This window comes from Ambystoma mexicanum, chromosome 3p, assembly GCF_040938575.1.
Source record: "Ambystoma mexicanum isolate Mex_15411 chromosome 3p, UKY_AmexF1_1, whole genome shotgun sequence".
Taxonomy (NCBI): domain Eukaryota; kingdom Metazoa; phylum Chordata; class Amphibia; order Caudata; family Ambystomatidae; genus Ambystoma; species Ambystoma mexicanum.
The window spans coordinates 810386829-810413883 of record NC_090925.1 but is presented as its reverse complement, the minus strand read 5'-3'; the positions used below and the strand labels follow the sequence as shown (position 1 = coordinate 810413883).

Sequence of the window (27055 nt, the reverse complement as noted above, 5' to 3'; positions counted from 1 at the left end):
ATCTCTGGCTCTGCAAGCCTAAATTCACTGAGGCAGAGCTCACGGTATCGGCAGATGCAGTGGTCGAGCATGCTGATGCTCTATTTGGCAGCAGGCATAGGAAAACCAGTGTCCAGAAAAAGTCACCCATATGGGCAGAAATAATGGCAAGGGTGACAGCAGTGGGACCTGTCCCCTGCAGTACCATAAATTGCCATAAGTGCTGCAACGATCTGAAGGTGAGGGTCCGCAGCCTCACTGCAAAACACCAGAGGGAGAGCACCGGCACTGGAGTAGGCACGGTAGAACCCCTCCACCTCATGCCCTGGGAGGATACGGCCAGCACCATTGTTCATATGGAGGGCATTGATGGGATAGGGAGCGCAGAGGCTGGACTAAGTACCCAAGGTGATGACGGTAAGTGCAACAGACACTATACACAAACAAATGTTGCATCCAAATGCGTGCATCCCCAACAGAGTAGCACCAAATGGGCATGGGAATTGGTGCAACAAATGTCAAGGTGCATTGAGGGTTGGTGTTTGAGGAGGGTGTGTTGAGGGTGGGTGCTTGGGAAGGGTGTGTTGAGAGTGGGTGTTTGGGGATTTGGGAAGCTGTTTTGGTGTAGGGCATTTCTTGATTCATGTTGAAGAGAGATGGGCAAATTCACCCCCTCCCCCTCCTCCTATAAATTACATGACGCAGAAGAAGGCCAGGAGATATCATGAAGGCCCATGCTATTTCAGACCAATTCCTCGTGCTCCAATAATTGATAAGTATGTCGAGAGGTACCCACTCAGCCAGCCCTACTGATAAACTGGATATCATATTGTGCCTCCTTTATTGTATATATTGGCCTAAACCCAGTCACTCTGCGAAGAAAACCACGTTGCAAAGTTCCGATTTCACCGCCATTTTAAGTCCATCCACCATTTTGATTTATATTCCAATGAAACTCTGTGTTCTGACTTTGCACGATAGAATAGTCACGAAACTTAAAACCATAATTCCTGAAAGAAGGATTATTTGGGACAAACTTACTGCTTTTATCCAAGGGAAATCTGAGGGTGCTACCGAATTCTTTAATTGGTTGGAGCAAGTGTTTTCAGATTACAGCGGACAAGATTTGAGCACAGAGTCTGGGAAATGACTTTTCGTGGACAAATTTGTGTGTGGATTGTTGCCTGACATCCAGTCGCAAATTATGTCTTCGGAGAGCGCTTGGCAAGCTAAGTCTCAGTCTGAAGTATTGCATATGGCTCAGTACTATGAGAACCGAGTTAATAACGAAAAAGAAAGAATTGAAAAGAGAAAGGGAGATTTGAAAACAAAGGTTTTATTGCAACAAATTGTTAGAGGCCCTAGAGGGGGTAATTCGCAATTTAGGGGTCAGTATGCTCCACAGGGAAATGCGCCATTGGGTCCTGTAAACATAAACCAGTGTGCTTATTGCAGACAAGAGGGTCATTGGCGTGCACAATGCCCGATCCTCCAGCAGAGGTCGAATAACACATTTGGCAACATGGGTAGACGATCCAGAGGCCGCCCTGGGGCGGGAGTCCTGGTAGAAGTCAGTTTTCGCAGTACTCGCAACAACGTTTTTCGCAGGATAATCAGGCACCGAGTGTGGATAACAGAAACATTTTTGATCATCCTTCTGCTGCTTACCTTTCTGAAGAACTTCCTTTTGACGACATTCTGTTTCATTAGGATTGCCCGAAGCAGGGTTTGGAACCAATGCCTATTCCCGTTAATCAGAAAGGTACCAACGTTGAGATGATAGTGGGTAATACAAAGCGTCTATTCTTGATAGATACAGGGGCACAGAAGTGTTCTATTGACCATTTGCGGGTTCGAAACATTCCACTGTCAGGGCAAACCAATGTTTCTGTAGGGTTTTCTGGCACACCAGTAGTTTGTCCGGTTTCTTCGCTGGTACCGATTACCTTGGGTCCATTTACGGACCACTGTCCATTCCTTTTGACTACAAATTGTGGAGAGAATTTGTTGGGGTTGAATCTGTTGAAGGAATTAAATGTGGTAGTTCATTGTTCTTCTGATGGAGTGCATTTGATGATTCCACCACAGCAACTTTCTGTCTCTCAGTTCTTGACCAGACCTTTGCCGCCGGAATTCAGAGATGTTCTGGAGTGTTTGTGGGCAACTGATGATAATGATGTCGGTGTATTACAAATTGAACCTGTTAATATTGTTTTGAAACATGGAGTAAAGTTGCCACGTATTCCCCAGTATAAGATTTTGGTTGATGATAAGCAAGCTTTGAAATGCATAGTCTCCGGTTTTGTGCATCGTGGGGTAATTGAGGAAATTGAAGGTAGTTTGTGCAATAGTCCGATTTTGCCCATTTACAAAAAAGGCAATAATGCAATTCCTTTTCGTTTCATTATTGATCTGCGTGCCATCAATAAGATTGTTGCTCCAAAATTTCCCATTGTGCCTGATGTAACGACAATATTCACTATGATTCCGGCTTCAGCTACTCACTTTAGTGTTTTGGACCTTAAGAACGCCTTCTTTAGTATTCCTATACACAAAGATAGTAGATACTTGTTCGCGTTCACCTTAGGGGCACGCTCGTTTACATCCACCGGTGCGCCGCAAGGTTACACGGAAAGTCCAGCATCTATAGTAGGGCTTTGAAGGAGCAGCTCGACACACTCGAGTTGCACACTCGAGTTGCCCACCACTTGTACAATGCTTCAATATGTAGACGATCTACTTTTAGCTGCTGACTCGGAGAGTGCCTGTAAAGAGGGCACCGTGTTGTTGCTTATTCACTTAGCAAAACATGGACACAAAGCGCACTGAAAAAGTTTCAGTATTGTCGACAGGAGGTCCCTTATTTAGGCTATCTCCTGTCAAAGGAGGGAAGAAGGTTGACGCCAAAGCGGATAAAAATCATTTCTGGCATGTTTGTTTGTTTGTTTGTTTTATTCACTTATAATGCGCACCAGACCAGAGGGTAGCCGGGCGCAGCAGTACAGAAAATGCGAAGCTTAAGTTACAGGGTAGGGTCATGGGTTGCGTACACAGTAAAAATACAAAATACCATAAATCGCAGGTAGGTGGCGAGAGCAATATACACACAAAGTACATGCAAAATGAATACAAAGTACAATAAGGATAGTCTATATACAGGCACTAGATGGACGTTAGCTCCACGGCCAGATGGGCAGAGTGAGAGGTCCATAAAAATAAAGGGAACCGGATTGTGATGTATGTATGTTACGGTAGAGTGAGGATAATTGGGCACCAATGGGTTAATCATTGGCAGACCTCAGCAGATTAATGTAGTTGCTTCTGAATTTCGTAAAGGGCTGCTCCTCACGTAGAGGGTTTGGCAGTGAGTTCCATGATTGGGCAGCTTGAACCTGGAAGCTGCTGCTCCCCGCATTGGGGAGTCTGAAGCTTGGAATGATGAGGCTATTAGCATTTGAAGTTCTGGCGGGATGCGTGTGGCTTCTTTTGGAGAGTTTGTTACAAAGATAGCTCGGTGCAGCATTGTTCAGGGCTTTGTGAACCAGGGACGCTACTTTTAAGTGGATTTTATTTTGGGTGGACAGCCAGTTGTTTTGGCGCCTGATCTTTGAAATATGTGATCTTTTAGAGACACCAAGGGCGGCTCGTAGGGCGTTGTTTTGTAGTATTTGGATTCAGTGGGTGATGGATTTATTTGCTCCGATGTATAGGGCATTACAATAGTCAAGCCTCGAGAGGATTAGTGCTCTCGCTAGGATAAGGCAGTTGTTGTCAGAGAGAAAGTGCTTGCCTGCTCTAATGAGCTTACACGTGTAGGCGGTGGCCGAAGCCAATGACTTCACTTGTTTATCGAAAGAAGAGGGTGGCATCCAGATAGAAGCCAAGTGTCTTCACATCTTTAGATACCTTGATGATGTTCCCATCAACTTCAAATGAGGTATAGTCCTGGCTACGTTTTTTGAGGTTAGAATGCGTCCCTAGGATGATCAATTCTGTTTTATCATCGTTCAGGCATAGACTGTGGGTTGCCATCCATGCCTGGACGATGATATACACCCTATTCACCATGGCCAAATCCTTATTGTGATCCCCGGAAAGTGGGAGGAGAATCTGGGTATCATCTGCATAGTTAGTGTAGGTGATACCGAGATGGTCCAGATCATCAAAAAGGGGCTTGGTAAATATGTTGTAAAGAGTCGGGGAGACGCATGAGCCCTGAGGATCTCCGCACCGGATGGGGATTGGGTCTGCCGCTGCCGATGGGGAGAACACCCTCATGGTGCTGTCGCTAAGAAAAGATTCAATCCAAGTTATGGCCTCTCTGGAGAAATGTGCGGCAGAGTCCAAATGACTACAAAGTACCCCATGGTCCACGAGGTCAAATGCTGCAGATAGGTCCAGCAGCAAAAGGAGAGCCATTTTTCCTTTATCTCTTAGATCATCTATTTGTGCCTTTAGGTCAATGAGGGCAGTCTCTGTGCCGTGTTGGGGGCGGAATCCTGATTGGCGCTCTCCTAAGAGTTTATGTTGTTCCAGAAAACGTTGGATTTGATTATAGGCAATGTTATCCAAAATTTTAAGCAGGAAGGGGACTGTCGTAATGGGACGGTAGTTCGTGGGTATAAGAGGGTCTAGCGTTTGCTTTTTGAGCAGTGGTAGTACCCAGGATTGTTTTAGATTGGTGGGCACCGTGCCGGACGTGAATGAGGAGTTGACAAGTTTAGCAATAAACGGGGAGAGATCCCTAGCAGCATCTTTTATAAGCTGGGCAGGGCAGGAGTCGCCCTGACAATTTGATGGCTTGAGAGAGAGGATAACTTTCTCCACCTCAAGGATGGAGGTTTTGGAGAACATGAACCGTATAGCTGGGCCCTGAGCCTTTAGGGCAGGGTCTATGATGGCATTGGTGGTCTTAGATGGTTGTGTAAGGGAGGCTTTCTTTTTGGCTATTTTCGTTTGGAGTAAGGACATTTTATTTGATAAGGCTTGCTGAATATCGGTGCACCACGTTTTATCTTTGGTGCATATGTCCGGAATTGGGATGGGTGACTCTAATTCCTTGAGGATGGTGAACAGTTCCCTCATGCTTGAGTTGGCGTTGGAAACACACTTATTGAATGAATTCTGTTTGGCCAAATGGATTTCTTTTTTATATTGGGGGGAGATTTCTGTTAATTTTGTTTTATGATCTTCTGAAGGGGTGAGCCTCCATGCTGTTTCACAACTCCTCTTGAGTAATCGCAGATCCTATAGTTCGGGGGTAAACCATTTGTTTAGGTGAGATTTGGGTTTACTTTGTCTGAGTTTCAAAGGTGCGATGTTGTCAAGGGTGGTTAACATAATTTTGTTATACTCATTGACTAATGTTTCTGGGTCTAAGTGATCCTCTAATCCGTTGAGGGTAGGTAGGATAGCCGGGATCACGTTGTCTCTGGTAATGCTCTTTTGATTTCTTGTTAGGCAAGGCGGGGCCCATGATGGAGACTGGTGGAGGTGGTCTAGAGGTAGATAGTTCAAATAACAGGAAGAAATGGTCTGTCCAAGGTTGGGGGATAATGGCTTTGATATTGGCGGTACAGTTGTAGTCTACTAGCCAATCAAGGATTCTTCCTTTATTATGAGTGGGTTCTAGGGTTTTTTGCGTCATACCCAGATTGGAGAGGGAGTTGGCAATGATGGAGGCATTTTTATCTGAGGAGTCATTGAAGCCCAAATTGAAGTCCCCTAGAATAAGTAGTTGGGAGGAGGATTTGAGGTTATTGGAAAGTAAGTTGTGGAGATCCTCCTCGAATGTCCCTAGTGGTCCTGGAGGTCTGTAGATGAGGTGGATAGTCAATGTTTGGGAGCTGGCTAGTGGAATTTTAATGGTAAGTGATTCACAAGAATCGGTTGCTATTGTAGGTGAAATTCTCATACCTAAGCTTGTTTTTGCGATGATAGCAATACCGCCGCCGCGCCTATTGGTTCTGTCTTGCCTGAGTATTGTAAAGTCTTCTGGGATAGCTAAGGAGATTTGGGGTCCTGCTGCGTCATGCAGCCAAGACTCTGTAATAGCGATAAAGTCCAAATTATCAAGCACAATCAAGTCGCAGATGTCTGTGGCATGTGCTGTCAGGGATCTGGCATTTATTAATCCCCCTTTGAGGGGGGGGCTATCGGATGGGACGGTTCAGTTTTGGTATAGGTGGGAGGTAGTCTCCGGTTATTGAGATGGGCGATATTAACCTTCTGGGTGTTGGATCTATTGTTCGTGGGAGGTAAGGTTCTAGTCAGAGGCTCATGGAGTTTCAAGAGTCTAGCTCTAAGCCTAGAATTTCTATGGAGTAGACTGCATGGGTTGCTAGGAGACTCAGTTGAATGGCTCGGATCAGAGTGTTCCATACTGGTGTTGGTAGCGAGGATGGTCATGGTAGAATTGTATGGGGGTTTCAGGAGCACTGTGGGAAAGCTACTGACCTCTCTGTGGTGGAGGATAATTAGCAGTAAGTACAATAGCAGGCTTCAAGGTGTGCTACTCATGATGTGGAACTAGATTCCAGTAAACACGGTGGGCTGGGAAGTCTGCTTCGGATAGGCAGAAGATAGTATAGGCTCAGTGGGCTGCAATGACTAAGGTTCAAATAGCATGAGCACGGTAGGCTGTATTAGCTAAATACACATTGACACAGTTGGCAAAGATCAGCATAGGCAGTGACTCAAATGGACATAGGCACAATGGGCACAGATCAGCATAGGCAATGACTCAAATGCACATAGGCACAGATCAGCATAGGCAGTGACTCAAATGGACATAGGCACAATGGGCACAGATCAGCATAGGCAATTACTCAAATTGTTAAGAAAGGAAGAAGGCATACTATGGCAAAAGGGAAAATGCACACAGTTGCACTGTGAACAACTCTGAATCTAACAACGTGTATATAATACCCAAGTCTTGTGTATATATGTAAAACCCAGGAATGTCAATAAGGTAAAACAGTATTACCAATCTAGGAAAAGGGATGTAGGGTAAACACTTAGGACCTCCTTATGGTTGAAAGGAAAAGTCGGCAAACTCTTTACCCACTATGCTCTTACAGATACTGACAGCGCTAAACCCACGTAGCGGGCAAGCAAGGACAGATTCTGTGAACTGACAATCTGTAGAATACTGAATAAGGCAATTATAAACAGTACTCACGAGGACCGGAAAGACCACTTGAATGTCAGTGATTACACGAACCCTGTAGATCAAACAGGGACCCAGAAGGCTGTAAAAGCAAAGGGTTAAAGATAACAAAATACATAAACCCTAGTAAAAGGCAAGTCTGAATTGTGATAATAAATCGTGAGGAAAACAAAAGGGGAACACTCTGGAACTTGTAACAACAAACCCACACCTAATAATCAATGGAAAATGAATGCAGAAATGCAATGGATAAATCGTGAGGAAAACTAAAAGGGGAACACTCTGGAACTTGTAACAACAAACCCACACCTAATAATCAATGGAAAATGAATGCAGAAGTGCAATGGAAAAATTGTGAGGAAAACTAAAAGGGGAACACTCTAGAACTTGTAACAACAAACCCACACCTAATAATCAATGGAAAATGAATGTAGAAGTGCAATGGAAAACATGGAGTGGAATCTCAATAAATTGGATCAGGAGCAGGGAAAATGATATCACAAAAGGAAACCTTTCCCACCCAATCCAAGGAGAAAAGGCAGTAACTAATTCTACGAAAGTAAATAATAATACATCATGCTTTTCAGTAACCAGGGCAGCATAAAGGGACAGAAAACACCGGCAAACTGGGCTGCATCAAATAGTAAAGTACAGAGAAAGGCTGTCTGCAGACAGAGAAAGACAGAAAGGGAAATTCAGAAAGCATAAATCAAATAAGCGCATAAATCCGAAATCCAGGACAGAGGAACAAGATACAGGAACTAGTAACTGGGCAGAAAGCTAGGAACAGGAATAGGTACAAGGCATGGAACTAGGAACAAGGAACTGGAACTAGATACAAGGCACAGAAACTAGGAACAAGGAACTGGAAATAGATACTTGGCTCAAAATCTATGAACAGGGTACTGGAACTAGGTACAAGGCACAGAAACTAAGTACAGGAAACAGGGACTAGTCACAACAGGAACACTGCTACAATGACCAGCGCCGGACTGAAGCAAACTGAGGTTTTTAAAGCTGCTTAACGAGCACACCCCCAGGCGTGTTGCCTGCTGCACCTGGAGCCACAGGTGTTGCCTATCCTCCTCCCAGCCTTGTGCTGCAAGGGAGGAGATGATGCAGTGAGCCAGGCATTCTGGGAAGCAAGAGGTGAAGCAGTGAGCCAGGCATTCTGGGAAGCAAGAGGTGAAGCAGTGAGCCAAGGCATTCTGGGAAGCGTAGTCCTTTGATTTGAGTAACATGCTGGCTGCCAGGGAGGAGATGAAGCAGTGAGCCAGGCATTCTGGAAAGTAGGAGGCGAAGCAGTGAGCCAAGGCATTCTGGGAAACATAGTCATTTGATTTAAGTAGCATGCTGGCTGCCAAAAACCTGGAATGGATCCGGAAGGGAAGTAACTTGGAAAATCAGGTTTAAACGCTCCCAATTCATCAGAGCACTGTAGCATAGGGTTCGAAGGAAATGTCCAGTAAGGAATAAACCCCAGAACATGCCCCCAAGTGGCGGGGACGGGAACGAAGGGAGCGAGCCGTGACACTATACCCCCTTCCACGCCCGACTCCAGGCGGCCGTTACTTGCACAAAACATCTTCTTTCCATGACTGGAGCGCTTCGTCTTCGGAGGTGGCACAGACGAAAACAATGATCCACGGGCAGAAGCAGAAGGACTGGAATGAATAGAATCAGGCTGCAGTCTATAAGAGTCATAGGCAGGTTTTCGGTAAGGAAAGGACTCATGGGTTGAAGAAAGGCATGAAGGACTGGCAGGACCCGAAGCAGAGTCGGAAGGTCCGGGAAGCTTAGTCACTGGAAGAGGATATGCATACATCTTTGGGGAGAGAGGCAGGCTGGTGCTACATGCCTTAGACAACGGTAGAAGTTCTGTTAGCCTCACTGCCGAGAGTGGACACACAGGAGGTGAGGAAACAGCAGGTTTCAGGAAATGTTTATGTTCGGAAGAGGAAGCTGGCGGCTGAGGTAGAGGTTCGGATACTCTGTCATCCATCTGGGTAAAAGTTTGTGGTTGAAAGAGACAAAGATTCGCCTGCATAAGTTCCATGCATTGGAGGTCTGGAGATCCAATGGGTTGTACGAGGCTGGCACTCCCATTGACAGTCATGTAGCCAGTCAAGTAGCCACCTTGTTGCACGTGGGATACAACCGCAGGAACGTTTGGCATACTGATAGGAGTGTTAGACACAGTACTTGGAACATCAGGCATACTAGCAGCGGGAGCAAAAACAGGCACATCTTGAACTGCAGCAGACTTTCCCCTCCTTCGGCTACTAGCACCCAACTGGCGCTGCAGCTGGAGGGCCGTGCCCGTCCCTTCGCTCAGGCTCATGTGGGATCCGGCAACAAAAGGGTTGTCAAGCGGTTGATCAAAACCGGACTCCAAACGCGGACCGTCCAGCCCGCTATCTTGGTCGGCTACTCGTTCGGTGACTGGGCCGTGGTGGATGGCATCCGTTTCTCTCTCGTAATACTCCAGGCAAGTCCAGCGGCCTCGCATGTAAGGCCCTCCCGAGTCGTGAGCCGGCTTGATGTTTCTGAAGGGAGAGCTGGCAGAAGTCTTAGACTCAGATGTAGCATATGCGGGAGGTGCTAATTCTACAGACAAGCAGTTGGGAGAATTAGCTTGTGTAAAAGGCAGGCCTTCTGGTGATCCTCCTGAAGCATAGGATGGGCAGATTGGATGTTCATCCGTAATAAATGGCTGGGATTTAGGAGGTAGCTCTGAAGTAGATGAATCTGCAACATGATCAAACAGAGCAGACAGGTTCACCTCCGATATTGGCAGGGAGGCTGAGCAGGATACAGGTCTTTCATGAACTGAAGCCAAACTAGCAGTAGGCTCTGGGACCGGAGACAGGCACTCGGGATGTGCTACCAGAGGCTTCATGGTTGAAGGATAAACTGCTGGATGAGTCACTGTATCTGAAAACAGGCATGCCAGAGGAAATTCAGAGGCTGAGGGCATGCAAGCTGGAGCCGTCTCGTTAGCAGAAGACAAACTTGTCAAGGTCTTTGGCTCTGACCACGTACATGGTGAAGACTCTTGAGTGACTGGCAGATATAGCAATTGTTCATTGATTGAAAACACGTTTGACAATGATGACTGCAGAGCCGTGGACTGGGTAGTCGAAGAGTCAATAGTTGTAGAAGGACAGACTGAAGTCCCAGAAGTCGACAGACATATTTGTGAATCAGGAATGGAAAGCACCTTTAGGGCGGTTGACTCCATGACACCATTAACCAAAGACTGAGCTGGACCCATGTCGCACCTTTCCTTAGTGGATGACATAGAGTCATTTCCAAAGTCTCTGTTAATCAGGATTCCGTCAAGTGTCCATTCCTTTGTCTTAACTTCTGAAGGTGGCAGATTATCTATCAACAGTTCAGGAATCGCTTGCCTGGTCCTTGTTTTAGTATACTGTGGAATGAGTCCATCAAAACAAGAAATATGTACTGTCTTTGATTGTTCATTGTGACAATATTTGGCAGAAGGAGGAGTGAACACAGAGGCAGCATCGTTTTCCACATCAGCTTGAATGTTTACTTCAGTCTCAGCAGCTGGATCAAGGGCTGAACCTAAGCCTACAGTAATGACTGATTCTGTGTACGCATCCATTGTGGATTGTGTTCGGAATACAGAAGCATGTATGTGTTCAAACTCTGAATTATGACTGACTGCTACAGAGGAATTCTTAGGCAAAGGAGTGACTTGTAAATCTTCTACTAACAGCAATTCCTGACAAACGGTAGAACAATTGTCAGAATCTGTGCTCTGAATAAGTGCTGTGCAAGAAAGAGGACTCTCACTCCCAATAGGTTTTTCATATTGACAAGTATCATGACCTACTAAAACCTCCTCACTCAGAGATTGAACAGTATTCACTTCATCAACGGATAAAGTTTGAGGTGTAGTCAGAAACAATCGTAAAGTTTTATTCTCCTCTAGTAAACTGATGTATTCTCGTCTTAATTCCTCAAGTTCAACTCTTAACATGCCCAGGCTTAACTGTACATCCCTATCAGTAGTCACAAGGGAAGGCATGGTGGCATCTGGGCTGGAACCTGCCCTAGTCATCTGGACGTGTACTGATTGTACATCGTCATTTACTGCTTGCAGGTCTTGTGATCTATACTCTCGCTTACCGACTTGGTCTGTGTTACCCTTAAGTAATCTGACATCAGACCTCTTGACATTAGGGACTACAGTAAGTACTTGTGCAGAGGAGTAAGCAGTTGACTGAGGGCTGAAAACAGAAGTTATGTAATGAACCCCTTCATTCTTTATGTTTGAATCATGAAACTGTTCAATCTGAGGTAAAGCACAACCGGAATCATGGGGTTCAACAACAGATGTACTCGTATTTAGTAAATCTAACAGTGTTTTATTTTCCGCTGCTAAGGCTTGTGCGGACATATCTGAATCAAAATTAAAGACAGAACTAGGATCAGGCAATGTATGATGGGCCAGGCTGTGGGAAAAATATTTTGCACGTAAATACCCATTTGTGTCGAGGAGTTCATTTAAATCAGGATCAGTGATTTGATTATCACAGGCAAACGTAGTCAAAGCTTTATGTACACATTTTTTAGTAGCCTTGCTGCCTTTCTTTCTTAATCTGGCCGTATACAAACGGGAATAAGGGCTGGTCATTCTGTTAAGAAAGGAAGAAGGCATACTATGGCAAAAGGGAAAATGCACACAGTTGCACTGTGAACAACTCTGAATCTAACAACGTGTATATAATACCCAAGTCTTGTGTATATATGTAAAACCCAGGAATGTCAATAAGGTAAAACAGTATTACCAATCTAGGAAAAGGGATGTAGGGTAAACACTTAGGACCTCCTTATGGTTGAAAGGAAAAGTCGGCAAACTCTTTACCCACTATGCTCTTACAGATACTGACAGCGCTAAACCCACGTAGCGGGCAAGCAAGGACAGATTCTGTGAACTGACAATCTGTAGAATACTGAATAAGGCAATTATAAACAGTACTCACGAGGACCGGAAAGACCACTTGAATGTCAGTGATTACACGAACCCTGTAGATCAAACAGGGACCCAGAAGGCTGTAAAAGCAAAGGGTTAAAGATAACAAAATACATAAACCCTAGTAAAAGGCAAGTCTGAATTGTGATAATAAATCGTGAGGAAAACAAAAGGGGAACACTCTGGAACTTGTAACAACAAACCCACACCTAATAATCAATGGAAAATGAATGCAGAAATGCAATGGATAAATCGTGAGGAAAACTAAAAGGGGAACACTCTGGAACTTGTAACAACAAACCCACACCTAATAATCAATGGAAAATGAATGCAGAAGTGCAATGGAAAAATTGTGAGGAAAACTAAAAGGGGAACACTCTAGAACTTGTAACAACAAACCCACACCTAATAATCAATGGAAAATGAATGTAGAAGTGCAATGGAAAACATGGAGTGGAATCTCAATAAATTGGATCAGGAGCAGGGAAAATGATATCACAAAAGGAAACCTTTCCCACCCAATCCAAGGAGAAAAGGCAGTAACTAATTCTACGAAAGTAAATAATAATACATCATGCTTTTCAGTAACCAGGGCAGCATAAAGGGACAGAAAACACCGGCAAACTGGGCTGCATCAAATAGTAAAGTACAGAGAAAGGCTGTCTGCAGACAGAGAAAGACAGAAAGGGAAATTCAGAAAGCATAAATCAAATAAGCGCATAAATCCGAAATCCAGGACAGAGGAACAAGATACAGGAACTAGTAACTGGGCAGAAAGCTAGGAACAGGAATAGGTACAAGGCATGGAACTAGGAACAAGGAACTGGAACTAGATACAAGGCACAGAAACTAGGAACAAGGAACTGGAAATAGATACTTGGCTCAAAATCTATGAACAGGGTACTGGAACTAGGTACAAGGCACAGAAACTAAGTACAGGAAACAGGGACTAGTCACAACAGGAACACTGCTACAATGACCAGCGCCGGACTGAAGCAAACTGAGGTTTTTAAAGCTGCTTAACGAGCACACCCCCAGGCGTGTTGCCTGCTGCACCTGGAGCCACAGGTGTTGCCTATCCTCCTCCCAGCCTTGTGCTGCAAGGGAGGAGATGATGCAGTGAGCCAGGCATTCTGGGAAGCAAGAGGTGAAGCAGTGAGCCAGGCATTCTGGGAAGCAAGAGGTGAAGCAGTGAGCCAAGGCATTCTGGGAAGCGTAGTCCTTTGATTTGAGTAACATGCTGGCTGCCAGGGAGGAGATGAAGCAGTGAGCCAGGCATTCTGGAAAGTAGGAGGCGAAGCAGTGAGCCAAGGCATTCTGGGAAACATAGTCATTTGATTTAAGTAGCATGCTGGCTGCCAAAAACCTGGAATGGATCCGGAAGGGAAGTAACTTGGAAAATCAGGTTTAAACGCTCCCAATTCATCAGAGCACTGTAGCATAGGGTTCGAAGGAAATGTCCAGTAAGGAATAAACCCCAGAACATGCCCCCAAGTGGCGGGGACGGGAACGAAGGGAGCGAGCCGTGACACAAATGGACATAGGCACAATGGGCACAGATCAGCATAGGCAATGACTCAAATGCACACAGGCGCAGATCAGCATAGGCAGTGACTCAAATGGACAAAGGCACAATGGGCACAGATCAGCATAGGCAGTGACGCAAATGGACATAGGCACAATGGGCACAGATCAGCATAGGCAATGACTCAAATGCACACAGGCACAGATCAGCATAGGCAGTGACTCAAATGGACAAAGGCACAATGGGCACAGATCAGCATAGGCAGTGACGCAAATGGACATAGGCACAATGGGCACAGATCAGCATAGGCAATGACTCAAATGCACACAGGCACAGATCAGCATAGGCAGTGACTCAAATGGACATAGGCACAATGGGCACCTATCAGCATAGGCAATGACTCAAATGGACATAGGCACAATGGGCACAGATCAGCATAGGCAATGACTCAAATGCACACAGGCACAGATCAGCATAGGCAGTGACTCAAATGGACATAGGCACAATGGGCACAGATCAGCATAGGCAGTGACTCAAATGGACATAGGCACAATGGGCACAGATCAGCATAGGCAGTAACTCAAATGGACATAGGCACAATGGGCACAGATCAGCATGGGTTTGTAGGCTTCCCAAGACATTGGCAGGGCAAGTGGAAAGCACGGTATGGCTTCCAGTTGAGCTTTAGTGGGGAATCATGGTTAGCTTATCTGGAGGCTGGATTCAACACAGGTAGGGGGGATCCTATAAAGCAGAATGGTCATATGGAGTGGCTAACCTCATATATTAGGGCTGTATGAACTAAAGGAGGTAAGCATGGGCGAATCCACGCAGCTTGAGAATAGCTGGTAAGTCTCAAATATACAGGATTTCCAGTTTACCTACTGAAGGTGCATGGAAAAAGCCTCAAGGCTTACCGTAGTTGTGTGGGCCCAGCATGGCCGAAGGCAAGGATCCTTGTAAGACATCATTGGGAGGCAAATACACAGAAGGAAGTCAGAGCCTTGATAGGAATGGCTTCTTACTGTAGGCAGCAGATCCCGAACTTCTCGTTAACGATTAAACCAATGTTGGCTTTGACGAAAAAGGGCATTTCTTCGCCATTGCGGTGGAACTTGGAACACCAGCAATCGTTTGATCTGCTCAAGACTGCACTGTGTTCGGCACCAGTTTTGGGCACATCAAATTATGAAAAGGCCTTCGTGTTGTATGTGCATGAACGTGATGGATGTGCTTTGGCTGTATTAACGCAGGAACATGGAGGGAAGAATAGGCCGTGCGGCTACTTTTCTTCTGTCTTTGATCCTGTTGCATGCGCTTTGCCTGCTGCGTCCGTGAAACAGAGTGAGGGAATGGTCCTAGGCCATGCTTTAACCCTGATGGTACCTCACTCTGTAGATGTTCTATTAAACAGAACACAAACGCACATCTCACCTCCGCATGATTAACGAGATACGAATTGATCTTGTTTGCACCACACATCAAAATACAGAGGTGTTGCGTTCCTAATCCGGCTGAACTTTTACCTTTCCCGCAAGGTACTACTTGCAGTGACGAAGAGTCACATGACTGCCTTTACACCACAGAGCAAGAGACAAAAGGCAGAATCGATCTAAAAGATACTCCTATGAACAATCCACAAGGGGAGCTGTTTTGGGATGGCTCCTGTTCCAAACTCCTGGATGGTACATCCACGGCTGCTTATGCAATCACCACATTGAGCACGGTTGTGGAGACCAAAAGAATCACGCATAACTCCGCGCAGGCAGCAGAGATTATAGCATTGACCCGAGCTTGTGAACTTTCCGAAGGGTTTACCGTAAATATATATACTGACAGTCAGTATGGTTTTGGGGTGGTTTACAGCTTCGGCAGACTTTGGGCAGAACGAGGCTTCTTGACCTCACATGGCACTAAAATTCAGTATGGCTTCTTGATAGTACGGTTACTCTCAGCGCTTGCACTCCCCACTCAGTTAGCAATTATGAAATGCGCAGCGCATCAGAAGATTATAGATAGTGTGGGAAAAGGGAACGATTTTGCTGACCAGATAGCCAAACAGACTGCTACTGATCTCTCTTCAGAAATGCATACTTCAAGGGAAGCCACAAATTCTTGTACTTTGGATGAGGGCATCGAATCTGTGAAAGACATTCAAGCTGATGCCACCTTAGAGGAATCTAAGAAATGGGCTGAGGGTTTGGCAAAATTGGATGATGACGGGTGTTGGGTGGACTATGGCTCATGGTCCCACTCATATTTGTGCACGAAAAGTTACCAAAATGTTGCAAAATGTGTGGGTGAATGATAAAATCTCCAAGGTAGCCGAGCGCTTTGTTCAAGGCTGTATGATTTGCTTGCAGCATAATGTGGGAAAGGGCACATCGACTCCTAGGGGTAGTTTTGGTCCACCTTCTGTCCCCTTCGAGGTGATACATTTTGACTTTATTGAAATGGAGCGCTGCAACAACTACAAGTACGTACTAGTGGTTGTCTGCGCCTTTAGTAAATGGGTTGAAGCCTTTCCTGTCAAAGATGCCACAGCTATGACAACGGCGAAGACCATGCTGAAGGAATATTTTCCTAGGTTTGGTTTGCCAAGAGTCATCTGGTCGGACAATGGTCCATATTTCATCGCTGCTGTAATTCTTGAGATATGCGCAGGATTACAGATCGATAAACGGTTCCATTCAGCTAGGCACGCTCGGAGTGCTGGGTTAGTAGAAAGACACAACGGCATCATCAAGAACAAGCTCGCTAAGACGTGTGCCAGCACCAAACTAAAATGGCTGGACGCCTTACCGATCGTGTTATTGTCTATGAGAACGACCCCTCAAACTAAGACTGGGCTCTCTCCATTTGAGGTGGTCATGGGTAGGCCAGCTAACATTTGGAACCTGTCTAAGCCCCGCTTGCTACGTGATATTGAGCATGTACTTCTTTCTGATTACTGTGGACAGTTAACTAAAAATCTGTATTTGATTTACCAACAGGTGCAAGAAGCTCTACCTGTTAGGAACGAGGGTCCTGGTCACAACATACGGCCGGGGAGCTGGGTCTTGGTTAAATCATTTGAAAGATCATCTTGCCTCGCACCCCGTTGGCGGGGCCCACATCAAGTTCTCATGGTCACACAGATCGCTGTGCGAGTGGAGGGCCGGAAGCACTGGATACACGCGTCCCACATCAAGAGGATTCCCTTCCCTTTGCCACACGATACAGAAGACACAGAAACCCCTACCTGCACCATAGCCAATGATCACGAATCATCAAACGACATTGAGAGTGCCTCTGAGAATCTCCCTGAGCTCGTGAGGCCTAGGTAAACAGCTGCTTCATCTCCACACTCTCCAACAGATCCTTTTGCACTATCGTCAAATTCTGTGTTAAATCCTGCTTGGAATTCACCGCTTCCATCAGGAAGTAATGACACTTTGTTTACAGATCACTCAGTACCAGGGATCCCAAGGTACGATCTGCGTCCAAGGAGTTAGACTTACTGCACGGTTCGGCTGTGCCATCAAGGAAAAATCATTGAGGGGCTTGTCTTTTTGGTCCCGAACTTTTGCACGTAAGGGGATTCTGTTGGCTAGGGTTTGGGAAAAAACTAAGAAAACGCTCGATCTGGAGATCGCCAGCAAATTAACTTTGGTGAATTTGTTTGAAGAAACAATGCCTGCAACCCCTCCCACTCGTACGGAACAGATAAGAGACTGTGTGATCGATCGTAAAAATTAACAATCGTCTGCGTGGGCCCCGAAAATGTATTGTTGTCTCGTGATTATGTTAACTGGTTTCACAATAGTCATTGCCTTAGGATTTTGGTATTTGGAAGAAGTACATCCGCTTGAAATTCTGTTACCTACTGAAAATGTACCTACGGTTTCTACACCTTTTGTGCGTCTGCACACTCTATCTCCTAGAGACTCTCAGCACAGACAGAGTTACCATAACAATACTCTATTACTCATTATGAATGCCACACATGCCATTTTTAATAAGTCCAATTGTTGGGTCTGCTCACATTTACCGCAACACGGGGATAAGGGGCTGGGTTGGTATATTCATCCTTTACCTTTGACTACTGCATGTTATGCTTCTTTAAGGGCACTATTCTTTGGCCGATGGAATGATAGCATTTCGGGGAACTTTGATGGAACTAATTTGAATGATTTTGAAAAACGTGTTCTAACGCCCCTGGGTTGCTCACTCTTTGCGAATAGGAGCAAGCCTAATGTTGCTTTTATTAGGCCTACTGATAGACTGTCCCGTCCTTTTCAATCTCTGATCTCTTTCAAGATGGCTCCTATGGGCAATAGGGATGCCACGCCACCTTCCTATACTGTTAACCACAGCCCTGATTCAGTTTCTTTCTGTATACAAAGGAATGGTACTCAGTCAATGGGTGATTTCAAGGGTTGCGCCAATGTTGCGAATTTGACTAGTGAGGACAGACCTTTGTATGAAGGCGAACATGTCTACTTTGTTTGCGGTAATGTAGCTTTCCCATCGTTACCTAGGGATTGTCAGGGAACCTGTTATTTAGGGATTCTGTTACCCGGGATATTTATTGTTAGCACTTTAGAAATTTCAAAGGCTCGTCCAAGGCGGGACGAGAATGGCGATACTTCAGCACAAGTTCTGGGCGATGTAGCAAAATCCTTAGTACCATTTTGGGGGCAAATACTGAACTCTGAAGATATCAGAAGATTAGCGAGAGTACTGGAGAGGACCATCAACCGGACCACTGACATACTCTATAACATAACTTTAGAACAGAAAGCGATAAGGTTAGTGGCACTTCAGAACCGGATGGTGTTAGGCGTCATCTTGGCTGAGCGTGGTGGAGTATGTAAATTAGTGGGGTCCGCTTGTTGTGTTTTCGTGCCAGATTCCTCCCCAACGATTTTTAGGGCAATACAAAATCTGCACGTCCTTAGTTCAGAAGTGCACGTTCCCAAGGGAAACTGGGATCTTAGCGCTTGGTTCTGGGACTTCTTGCAATCTTGGGGATGGAAGCTACTTTCGGTCTTGCTGATCATTTAAGGTATTCTATTGTTTTTCTGTTGTTCTATACAATGTCTTCCTGGTATATGTTCAATGATAGGAGGATGTTGTTCACAAGCGATGGGTACATTAGGGCACAAGGCACACGCCCCAGAGAAAATGTCTAATGAATTTGTGCTGAAAGAAATCTCAGTATCTGATCTCATGGCGATCGATATCTCCGATAGTGATTCAGGATGTATGGACATTGAGACGTGGAGTTACTCATAAAGTGACTAAGAAGTAGTTTAGCGCTTGGCTTAGGCCAAAAGGAGGGTTTGTTAAACGGGATATCATGTCGTGCCTCCTTTATTGTATATATTGGCCTAAGCCCAGTCGCTCTGCGAAGAAAACCACGTTGCAAAGTTCCAATTCTAGATCGACTTCGCTGCCATTTTAAGTCCATCCACCATTTTGATTTCTATTCCAATGTAGGGGTGTCACGGTATTAGTTTTATGACGGTACGATAACCTGCTTGCCAAATGACGGTATATCATGGTTATCGCGGTATAGCAGGTGGAGTTAACTAATCTTAACAAATATTTTCTTAAAAGGTCGTACATTGTCAGATTTATCATCACAAACAAAACCACGCACCCAGGGCCAGAATTGGGTGTTTCAACATACTTTCTACTGAAATGCCACCCCTTGCTTCCACCAAACAACACAAAAACACACGTATGGAGCGGAGGAGGGGGCGGAGGAAGCCCTGCTGCGACTGGCAAAGCAAACTTAATAGCTTTTCTTAAGTGGTCATTTAGGCTTTTAGCTCCCCCACTGGTGAAGATGAACATGTTGTCATCTTGATAATCTGCATGCCACAGATCAATGGAGGCTGATGGTAGTATGCGCTTGTGCGCATATTCACACACGCACTTTCTCTCTCTTTACTTTACAGCCTTAAGTTTACTTGCGGGCCAAAAGGTGTTCAGTAATCACAGACATGTTACCCTTTGGTATGGCAGCAGGGAATACCCACAGAGATTAGTAAATTTCGCAGTGTGACTTATTATATGTAAATTCAATGATAGAACCAGGGAAATCCCCCATTGTCATATGTTTAGAAAACATTATCCATTATAAATATATAAACCCCAAAGCCGCCAACTCAAAGTAAACCCTTTTCCTTCTTGGCACTGTATTTATTCTTCCTATTGCTAACATATTGATTTTGCGTCAGGCACGTGTGGTTTATGGAATGGCATTAAAAACTGCTCCAACTGAAACTACTTGGCAGATGGCACATCCAACAGTGCAAGACCAAGACTGCGCAGCACTTGCTTACTGCAGCCTTTCCAAATCAGATTGAAAAGCACACTTAACGGTATGAACGGTATACCGGTATAAACAATGTGACGGTTATTATTGTTCAATTAAGTGGTTCACGGTATCTTTAACGGTATACCGTAATACCGTTACATCCCTATTCCAATGTAACTCTGTGTTCTAAAATGGTGGACAGTGTTTCCCGCTTGTAACTGAGCTGTCCTGCACTTTGTACGTTAGTTGATGTATAAAGTGTCCGTTGGCCGAATGTCCCATGGCTGACTTGTAGACAGAGGATTGTCTGAACCAATAAGTCTCAGCCGCGGACATACATCGACTACAATGTTATACAAATACTAAACATGGACACTAGCTGAACTGCATTGTAAAGGACATGTGTTAAGGCTTATTGTTAAATCCAAGGATACACTGTTGCCATTGTGACTTGTTTGTATGTCAACTGAGAATGATCTATGTGCATATTGTCGGACAAACTAGAAGTGAACTCGGCACAAACTCTAGACCATGGATTATTAACTTGCAGAGGGGCTGGACATTATGATTGGAAATGTATAAAATGTACAACTGTTTAGACGTCCAGTACCTCTCACTTCTCACACAGAAGGGCTGGTATTCGCTGTGATGTACTGAGGGCCAGATAGCTATCTGATTTGTTTCTTTGTAACTGCGCAGTAATAGACTAAAGATCTCTAAATCTTTATAAGCCTGTGTTTGGTGTATTTCCTTTTGTGGTACTCAGCCTCGATATTTCCTTGCTTTTGCACTACAGACCAGGTGTGGTACAAGTCTACCCCAGAGTGGACGAAGAGCCTCAGACTGCAACTAAAGAGACCTCAATTGAAAGTATTGATTAAAGCACCAAGAAGCCACGTTACTGACATCGTTAGAGACACCACGACATAGCAACTTTAGACAGGAAGCACACGTGCCATCCGCACATCTGGACACAAACACGCATTCGAATACACGAAGAACATGAGCGTACAGTTCCATAAGTTAGAGAACAGATAAATATACATACTGTCAGTGCTTTATTATTTTGTCATTAGCTTAATGCAGCAATGCAGAAACCACAAGAAGCAAGGGATCCTGAACAAAGCTTGCAGATGCTTATATGCCATTATCCTTATGGAACTGTAGGAGCACCTATGGGACCTGACAGAGCCAAGTGTGACTGATATATAGAGAATATAGAATAGCATGGACACTGTAGGAACCACATAATGGTTTAGGAAAATTACAGCAGGCCACAAGCCTCTCAGCAAGAGCTGAGCTGAGGCAAATTCAGACAGGACAAGAGCAAACGTGTGAGACAGGACCCGCTGCCAAGGCAACCAAATACGCACAACATTCCATTACCTGAAAGGCAGTAACATCAGCAGCAATAAATGCGAATAATTCCTCATAATTCTGAGCTGCAAATCATGGTCTCTGAATGAACACGTGACCCGGCCGGCTCAGATGATGAATAGGGAATGAGAGTCGATCTCACGCCGCCAGACAGGAGCTTGCAACAAAGATGTTACAATGTGAGACAAGTGTTGCATGAGATGAACTGGCACTCTCATAGTCTAAGGTGGTGAACACAAGTTACAATTCAGACACATCGTTCTTATTACCATGAGAAGGTACACCAAGAGCTGAGAACCATTGCAGATCCCAGGCTTGGGGAGGTCAGTTATAGCCAATCACAGTTCAGTCTCCTAGGGGTAGGTAGCATTAGGCAAGAACCAAAGGTAAGACCCTCACACTGCAACATTGTTTGGAGATAGCAATTTGGGGATGGACCAGGCCAGCCACCCGACATGTAAGAGCCAGTAGAGTAACTCCTATTGGGGACTATATCTAGGTTATTAGGCTCCTGACGACCAATCTAGTAGGCCGATTTTCTGGAGAGGGGCCCAGGTTGTGATGTCACTATGACGCCACTTCAGGACAAAACTGGCCTGCGTGCCAGGAGACTTGACATGTCTGTGGATTTCTTCTATCCTTGTACTGATCCCTGTTGGTTTTGGCTGTAATAAACCGCAGTTTGAACTTGCTGTCTGTCTGGGTCTACGTTCCTTTTGGGGGAAGGTGTTGGACCTTCCAGGAGTCCGCAAACTACCTGGGAGTTTGTCCCCAACAACTTTGAAACATAAAACACAATTTCATTTGAAGAAATAACAGGACATTGCTCTTTTTCATACAAGTGTTCACTGTGATTGTGTTAACTGTTATTGTGCAGAATATCTGCAAGCGGCATTCAAAGTGAAGGGGTAAATCAAAAAAACTTCTCTATCAGTTCCTGTCGGGGCATGCACCCATCCCTGGCCTCCATGTACTCGTTGTGCACGTGCATGGGCCCAGCTGACACTGCAGCTTCATCCTCTGGGGGAGGCATGCCCAGATCTGGGAGCAGGGTTATGTTGCGCCTCACACAGGTGTAATGCAACATCGCACAGGTCAGAACAACATGTCCCACCTTGTCTGGCCTGTACATCAGCGCAACCCAGACCGGTGCAGGCATCTGAATCAGGGCTTTCAGAGGCCGATGGTACGCTCTATTGTCACCCTGGTCTGCACACCTGCTTGGGGTGAGTGGCTTTTCCTGCCCGCCTACCCGAGACTATTTATTTTTATTTTTCTTCCCTCTGTGTGTTTTCTTACCCTCCTCCCAACATCCATGCCTATTTATTTATTTTTTCTTCTCTGCTCTCATCTCACATTTATTTTCTTTTTTTTTTTCCGCTCCTCTGGTACCCCTCCAATTCCAGCTTGCATGGTCCCTGATCCCAGTGCCTCCTTCATTCCATTCTCCCTCCCCAATGCTACTCCCGCCCGGCTCCCGCCCACCAGGCCTGTGTTTGGCCTGCTCCCTCCAGGACGTAGCGCTCATTATGGGGGTTCCCAGGGCAGCCTTGCCTGGGCAGCCAACTAAGGGCCAGAGGCAAAGGGCAGCTCCCCTCTGAGCAGCACCCATCCCTGTTTGCCCCTGTTTGTCCATGGACGCCTGGCATAGCACCCTACCGCAGCAACTAAGGAAACGTGGAATGGTCGGTAAGCACAGCCATTACTGTGCTCAATTAAAACCCTGCCATTTCTTCATTACTACCTTCAAATCAGAACATTGTGTAGATTACCTACTGCTCTCCTTAGATAGCCTGACAGATGTATTTCGGAAGGCAAACATTGTGTTGCAATTGAGGCATTTATATTTATTTGGGGAACAGGAAATGTGTTGCACTTAGATGTGTTTTGTGGTAGGCAACGTATTGCGCTTACATGGATTTTGGGGGTTTGAAATGTATTGCACTTAGATGGATTTTGGGTGGGCATTGTATTGCACTTAGATGGATTATGGGGGTAGGCAACATATTGCACTTAGATGTATGTTGGGGTAGTCAATTTATTGCACTTAGATGGATCTTTGGGGGTTGGTAGCGTATTGGGGTAGGCAACGTATTGCACTTAGATGTATTTTAGGGTGAACAATGTATTGCACTTACATGGATTTTAGGGGTAGGCAACGTATTACACCTAGATGTATTTGGGGGTGGGTAATGTATTGCACGTAGATAGATTGGGGGTAGGCATTGGTTTGCACTTAGATGAATTTTGGGGGTGGGCGATGCATTGCACCAGATGGATTTTGGAGGTTTGGCAATGCATCGCACTGGTGGTATTTTTGAGGGTGGCCATTGCATTGAACCACAACAGTAGAAAGGTGGCCATTGCATCTGCTCCTAGATGATTTATAAGTGTAGCCAAGGTTGTTTTGCCCTGTGAATATCCATAAGGGTAGCCAACATGTTACAGTTAGAAGACTTGTGGGTTGGCCATTGTGCTTCACTTTGACTAATTCGGGGGGCGAACCTGGGTGTTGCTCTCGGAGGATTTTGTGAGGGTAGCCATTAAATTGCACAGACTGTAGCCTTTACACCAGATGATCTCTTGCGATAGTCATTGTATTGCACTTGGAAGTGTTGTGCAGTTGACCAGGGTGCTGCACTTAGTTGAGTCCATGAGGGTGACCATGTTACGGATCCTAGATGGTTGTAGAATGTGTTCCACTACAGGGAATGCAGTTGTTAGCAGTATACTGATTTTACGGTTAAGAGGGGTCTTGAATATATCCACTTCACGACAGCTGGAAGCATGCAGAATATATCCACCATCATCTATCAACCAAGATGTTTTTAGAATTTTGCTGAATGTACCAATTCAGTCTTTGATTTGATTATAACCAATGTATTTTTCATCTCTCACTCTGCGCTTCTGGAAACAGCCAAAGGTGCCGCCACACTCCTGCACGCATCTGCTTTCACATGCAACTCAAATGACACTATGCACAACACTTCTGCCATAAGAATGTACCTGCCTTTCACGACATAAAATGTGACCTGTAGCTACACACATAACTATCCTCTTACACACACACCCTCCATCTTATTTCCCTGGTGTAAATCTCTCCACCCATACACATGCCAATTAGGCATGGGTGGCTAGCAGGGACTCGGCCAAGCACTCATAACCTTTAATGACCATATGCACACACATACTAGCACCTCCTAACTTTCTCATGCTTCAGACTTGGGTCCCTCTGAGGGCTTTCAACCGGCAGCACGTTGGGTCCATACCCATGGTGAAAGGTGCTATACAAATGACAAAATTAAATTAAATGGGCCCTGTCATATGCCACTTCCTGTGGTGTTTGGGGTTTCCTCAGAGGGGTCATCAACCACAGAAGCTGCGGGTATCCAGAGTCACCTACAAGGGTTAAAGACACAGGTGCCACTCGTGATGATCGGCAGTTGTATTGCCTGTTACAGCAGCCTCTCAAAAGTCAGTCTGTGCATGCATGTCCCATGTATGAATGTGCCACACTGTTCCACAATCCAGTCCTTGCATGCGGGTTGCACTGCTCAGGGAGGTTGTCCTGTCTGATATGTTACTACTTGCACACAGCTCACGTCCAACACTCATTGCTTCTTGTGTATTGGACCGACAGAGCAGCATGCCAGTCGGGGTGGTCTGGGCCTGTGCATAGCTCCCATGCATGGTACGTGATGGGAGTCTGGGTATCTAGTTTTCCTGGGGTAATGAGTGCATGCCATGCCATGTCAATTGGCAGGGTGATGTCCCTCAGTAGCTGTTTGCATTATGCCATTCCATGTATGGGGGCGTCATTGGGTGCTTCATTTTACGGCCACACAATGGGCACCCTTGTTGTTTGTGGGCCCTGCACCAAGTCATTGTACAACCCCCTGTGCTCATGCCAATAGTGTCTGGGTATGGCCAGCCTATTCCGGTCAGCTGAGTGTCGTTAGGGGTACTTAGCTGATTGCGACTCACTGTACTATGTTGTGTCTCGTGAATGGACGTCGACCTTGCTCGCTGTTGGTGCAAAATGTCATCTTCTGCCTTGTCCCCAATCTCTTGTGGCTGCCCCTATACAGAAATGTGAAACCCCTAGGTGGCCAGGCCCACCGATTAACTACCACTGCATGTTGAGGGATGTGTGGTGGTGCTTTCTGGTAACTTTAGTGCATTGTGTGGATGTCCTGTTGGGGTTGCAATGGCCTGGCCAGTGTCTGCTGCTTCTCCACTCATGTGCTACTCCTGTGGGTTAAAGCCTGTCATTTATGAAAGGCAAATTATATTTGCCCTGTGCAATTTGGGTGGTTATGCAAAGTCAATGTAATGAAATGTGCATGTTTCACCTTGATAGGCAAATTTCTGGTGACGTCACACCCCATTCTGTTTGTTGATGAGTCCCCCACTTTAATTTTTAGGACTTGACCCCTGGTGTCATCTATGCCCGCCCCCACCCCTCCCACACGCCAGACGGTTTCTCTCCAGAGTGTCACTATGAATTGCTGAATGCCTTCGCAGTTATCGCCCCCTCTCACAGCTTCATCAAGTGCTGTTAGTAGTACCAAATAGATTTCTTTCTTGTGGATGTTACACGATACTGAACAACTTGATGACATTTCACACCTGTTTTTTTTAATTTATTTTTAGGTGAAACAAAATAACTGTTCTGAGGAGGAACTCGTGAAAGCTGTAGATGACCTTCAGAACTTAATGGTAAGAGATATTCTAACAGGCACTGGCTCTCTGCTGGGCAATAGAGCTCCTGCTAGTGGTATGGACGGACAAGCGCTTACAAAGTCAGTAGATCTGGCTTTTGTTCAGGCACTTGCGGGTAATCTCAATACAGAGAAAAATAATGGCAGGGTTGAAGGTGTGATGTCCTCCTTTTGCCTGCTAAGGAGGTTTAATACCATCCACTGCAGTGGACAGTTTGAGAAACTTCCGCTGAGCTGTGCTACTTTTTAAAGAGACAGTGTCAGCGCTTCTCAGCAGTACCGACACCAAAAACTAATTGCACATGAATCATGACATTCAAATATGTGAAATTTAAATGCATTTGGTTACTTTGCACTTAGCACTTTATAGGGTGTGGGTGGGCGCCCTAAAATTCCTTCAGGTTCGCTAAACTTGGATAAGTTTAAACTGTGGGCTGGCACTAAAATTAGTTTATCATGAGAAGTTTAAAGTAAAAGTGTGATACGTGTTAAAAAGAAACAGATCGGGAAAATCCCAAAGTATTTTACTGTGAAATATTCAAATTCTATTGTAAAAAGAAACGAAGTATTAGCTACGGTATTCATACCCGAATTTATATTTTATATTTGAATGACATTGACTAATGAAATGTAAATACACGAAAATGTTAGGTTAAATGTGTTATGTATGTGATTTGATGTGAAATAGTTGATTTTAACAGGTGATTTGAAATGAATGTGTAATGCGTTCATTGTACAGTTCTTGACAGAACTATATACAATAAATAAACACGTGAAAATAAAGGAAAGCAACGGCAGCACGTACCGAATTACATTCCCTTCTCACCTTTCACCTCGTTGCATTCTGCTTTCTGTGACATGCTCTCAATTGGACTCCAGACACTGGCTGTTTACTGTATAACTCTTCGGGTTCGAGATTGGCTACTATAACCCTAATAGTTCTGCATAAAGACAATGTTCAGCGGCCCTTCGAAGT

General features: G+C 45.2%; 1 protein-coding gene across 3 annotated transcripts in view; it reads left to right on the top strand.

The window, feature by feature from the left end:
- Window positions 1–27055, top strand: part of LOC138580918 (uncharacterized) — a 500340-nt gene that overhangs the window by 113523 nt on the left and 359762 nt on the right. For all 3 annotated transcript variants that reach the window (XM_069651850.1, XM_069651847.1, XM_069651849.1), the window contains exon 4: window positions 26012–26077. In XM_069651850.1, the coding sequence (XP_069507951.1) occupies window positions 26012–26077 (66 nt within the window). The remainder of the gene's footprint in view (window positions 1–26011; window positions 26078–27055) is intronic.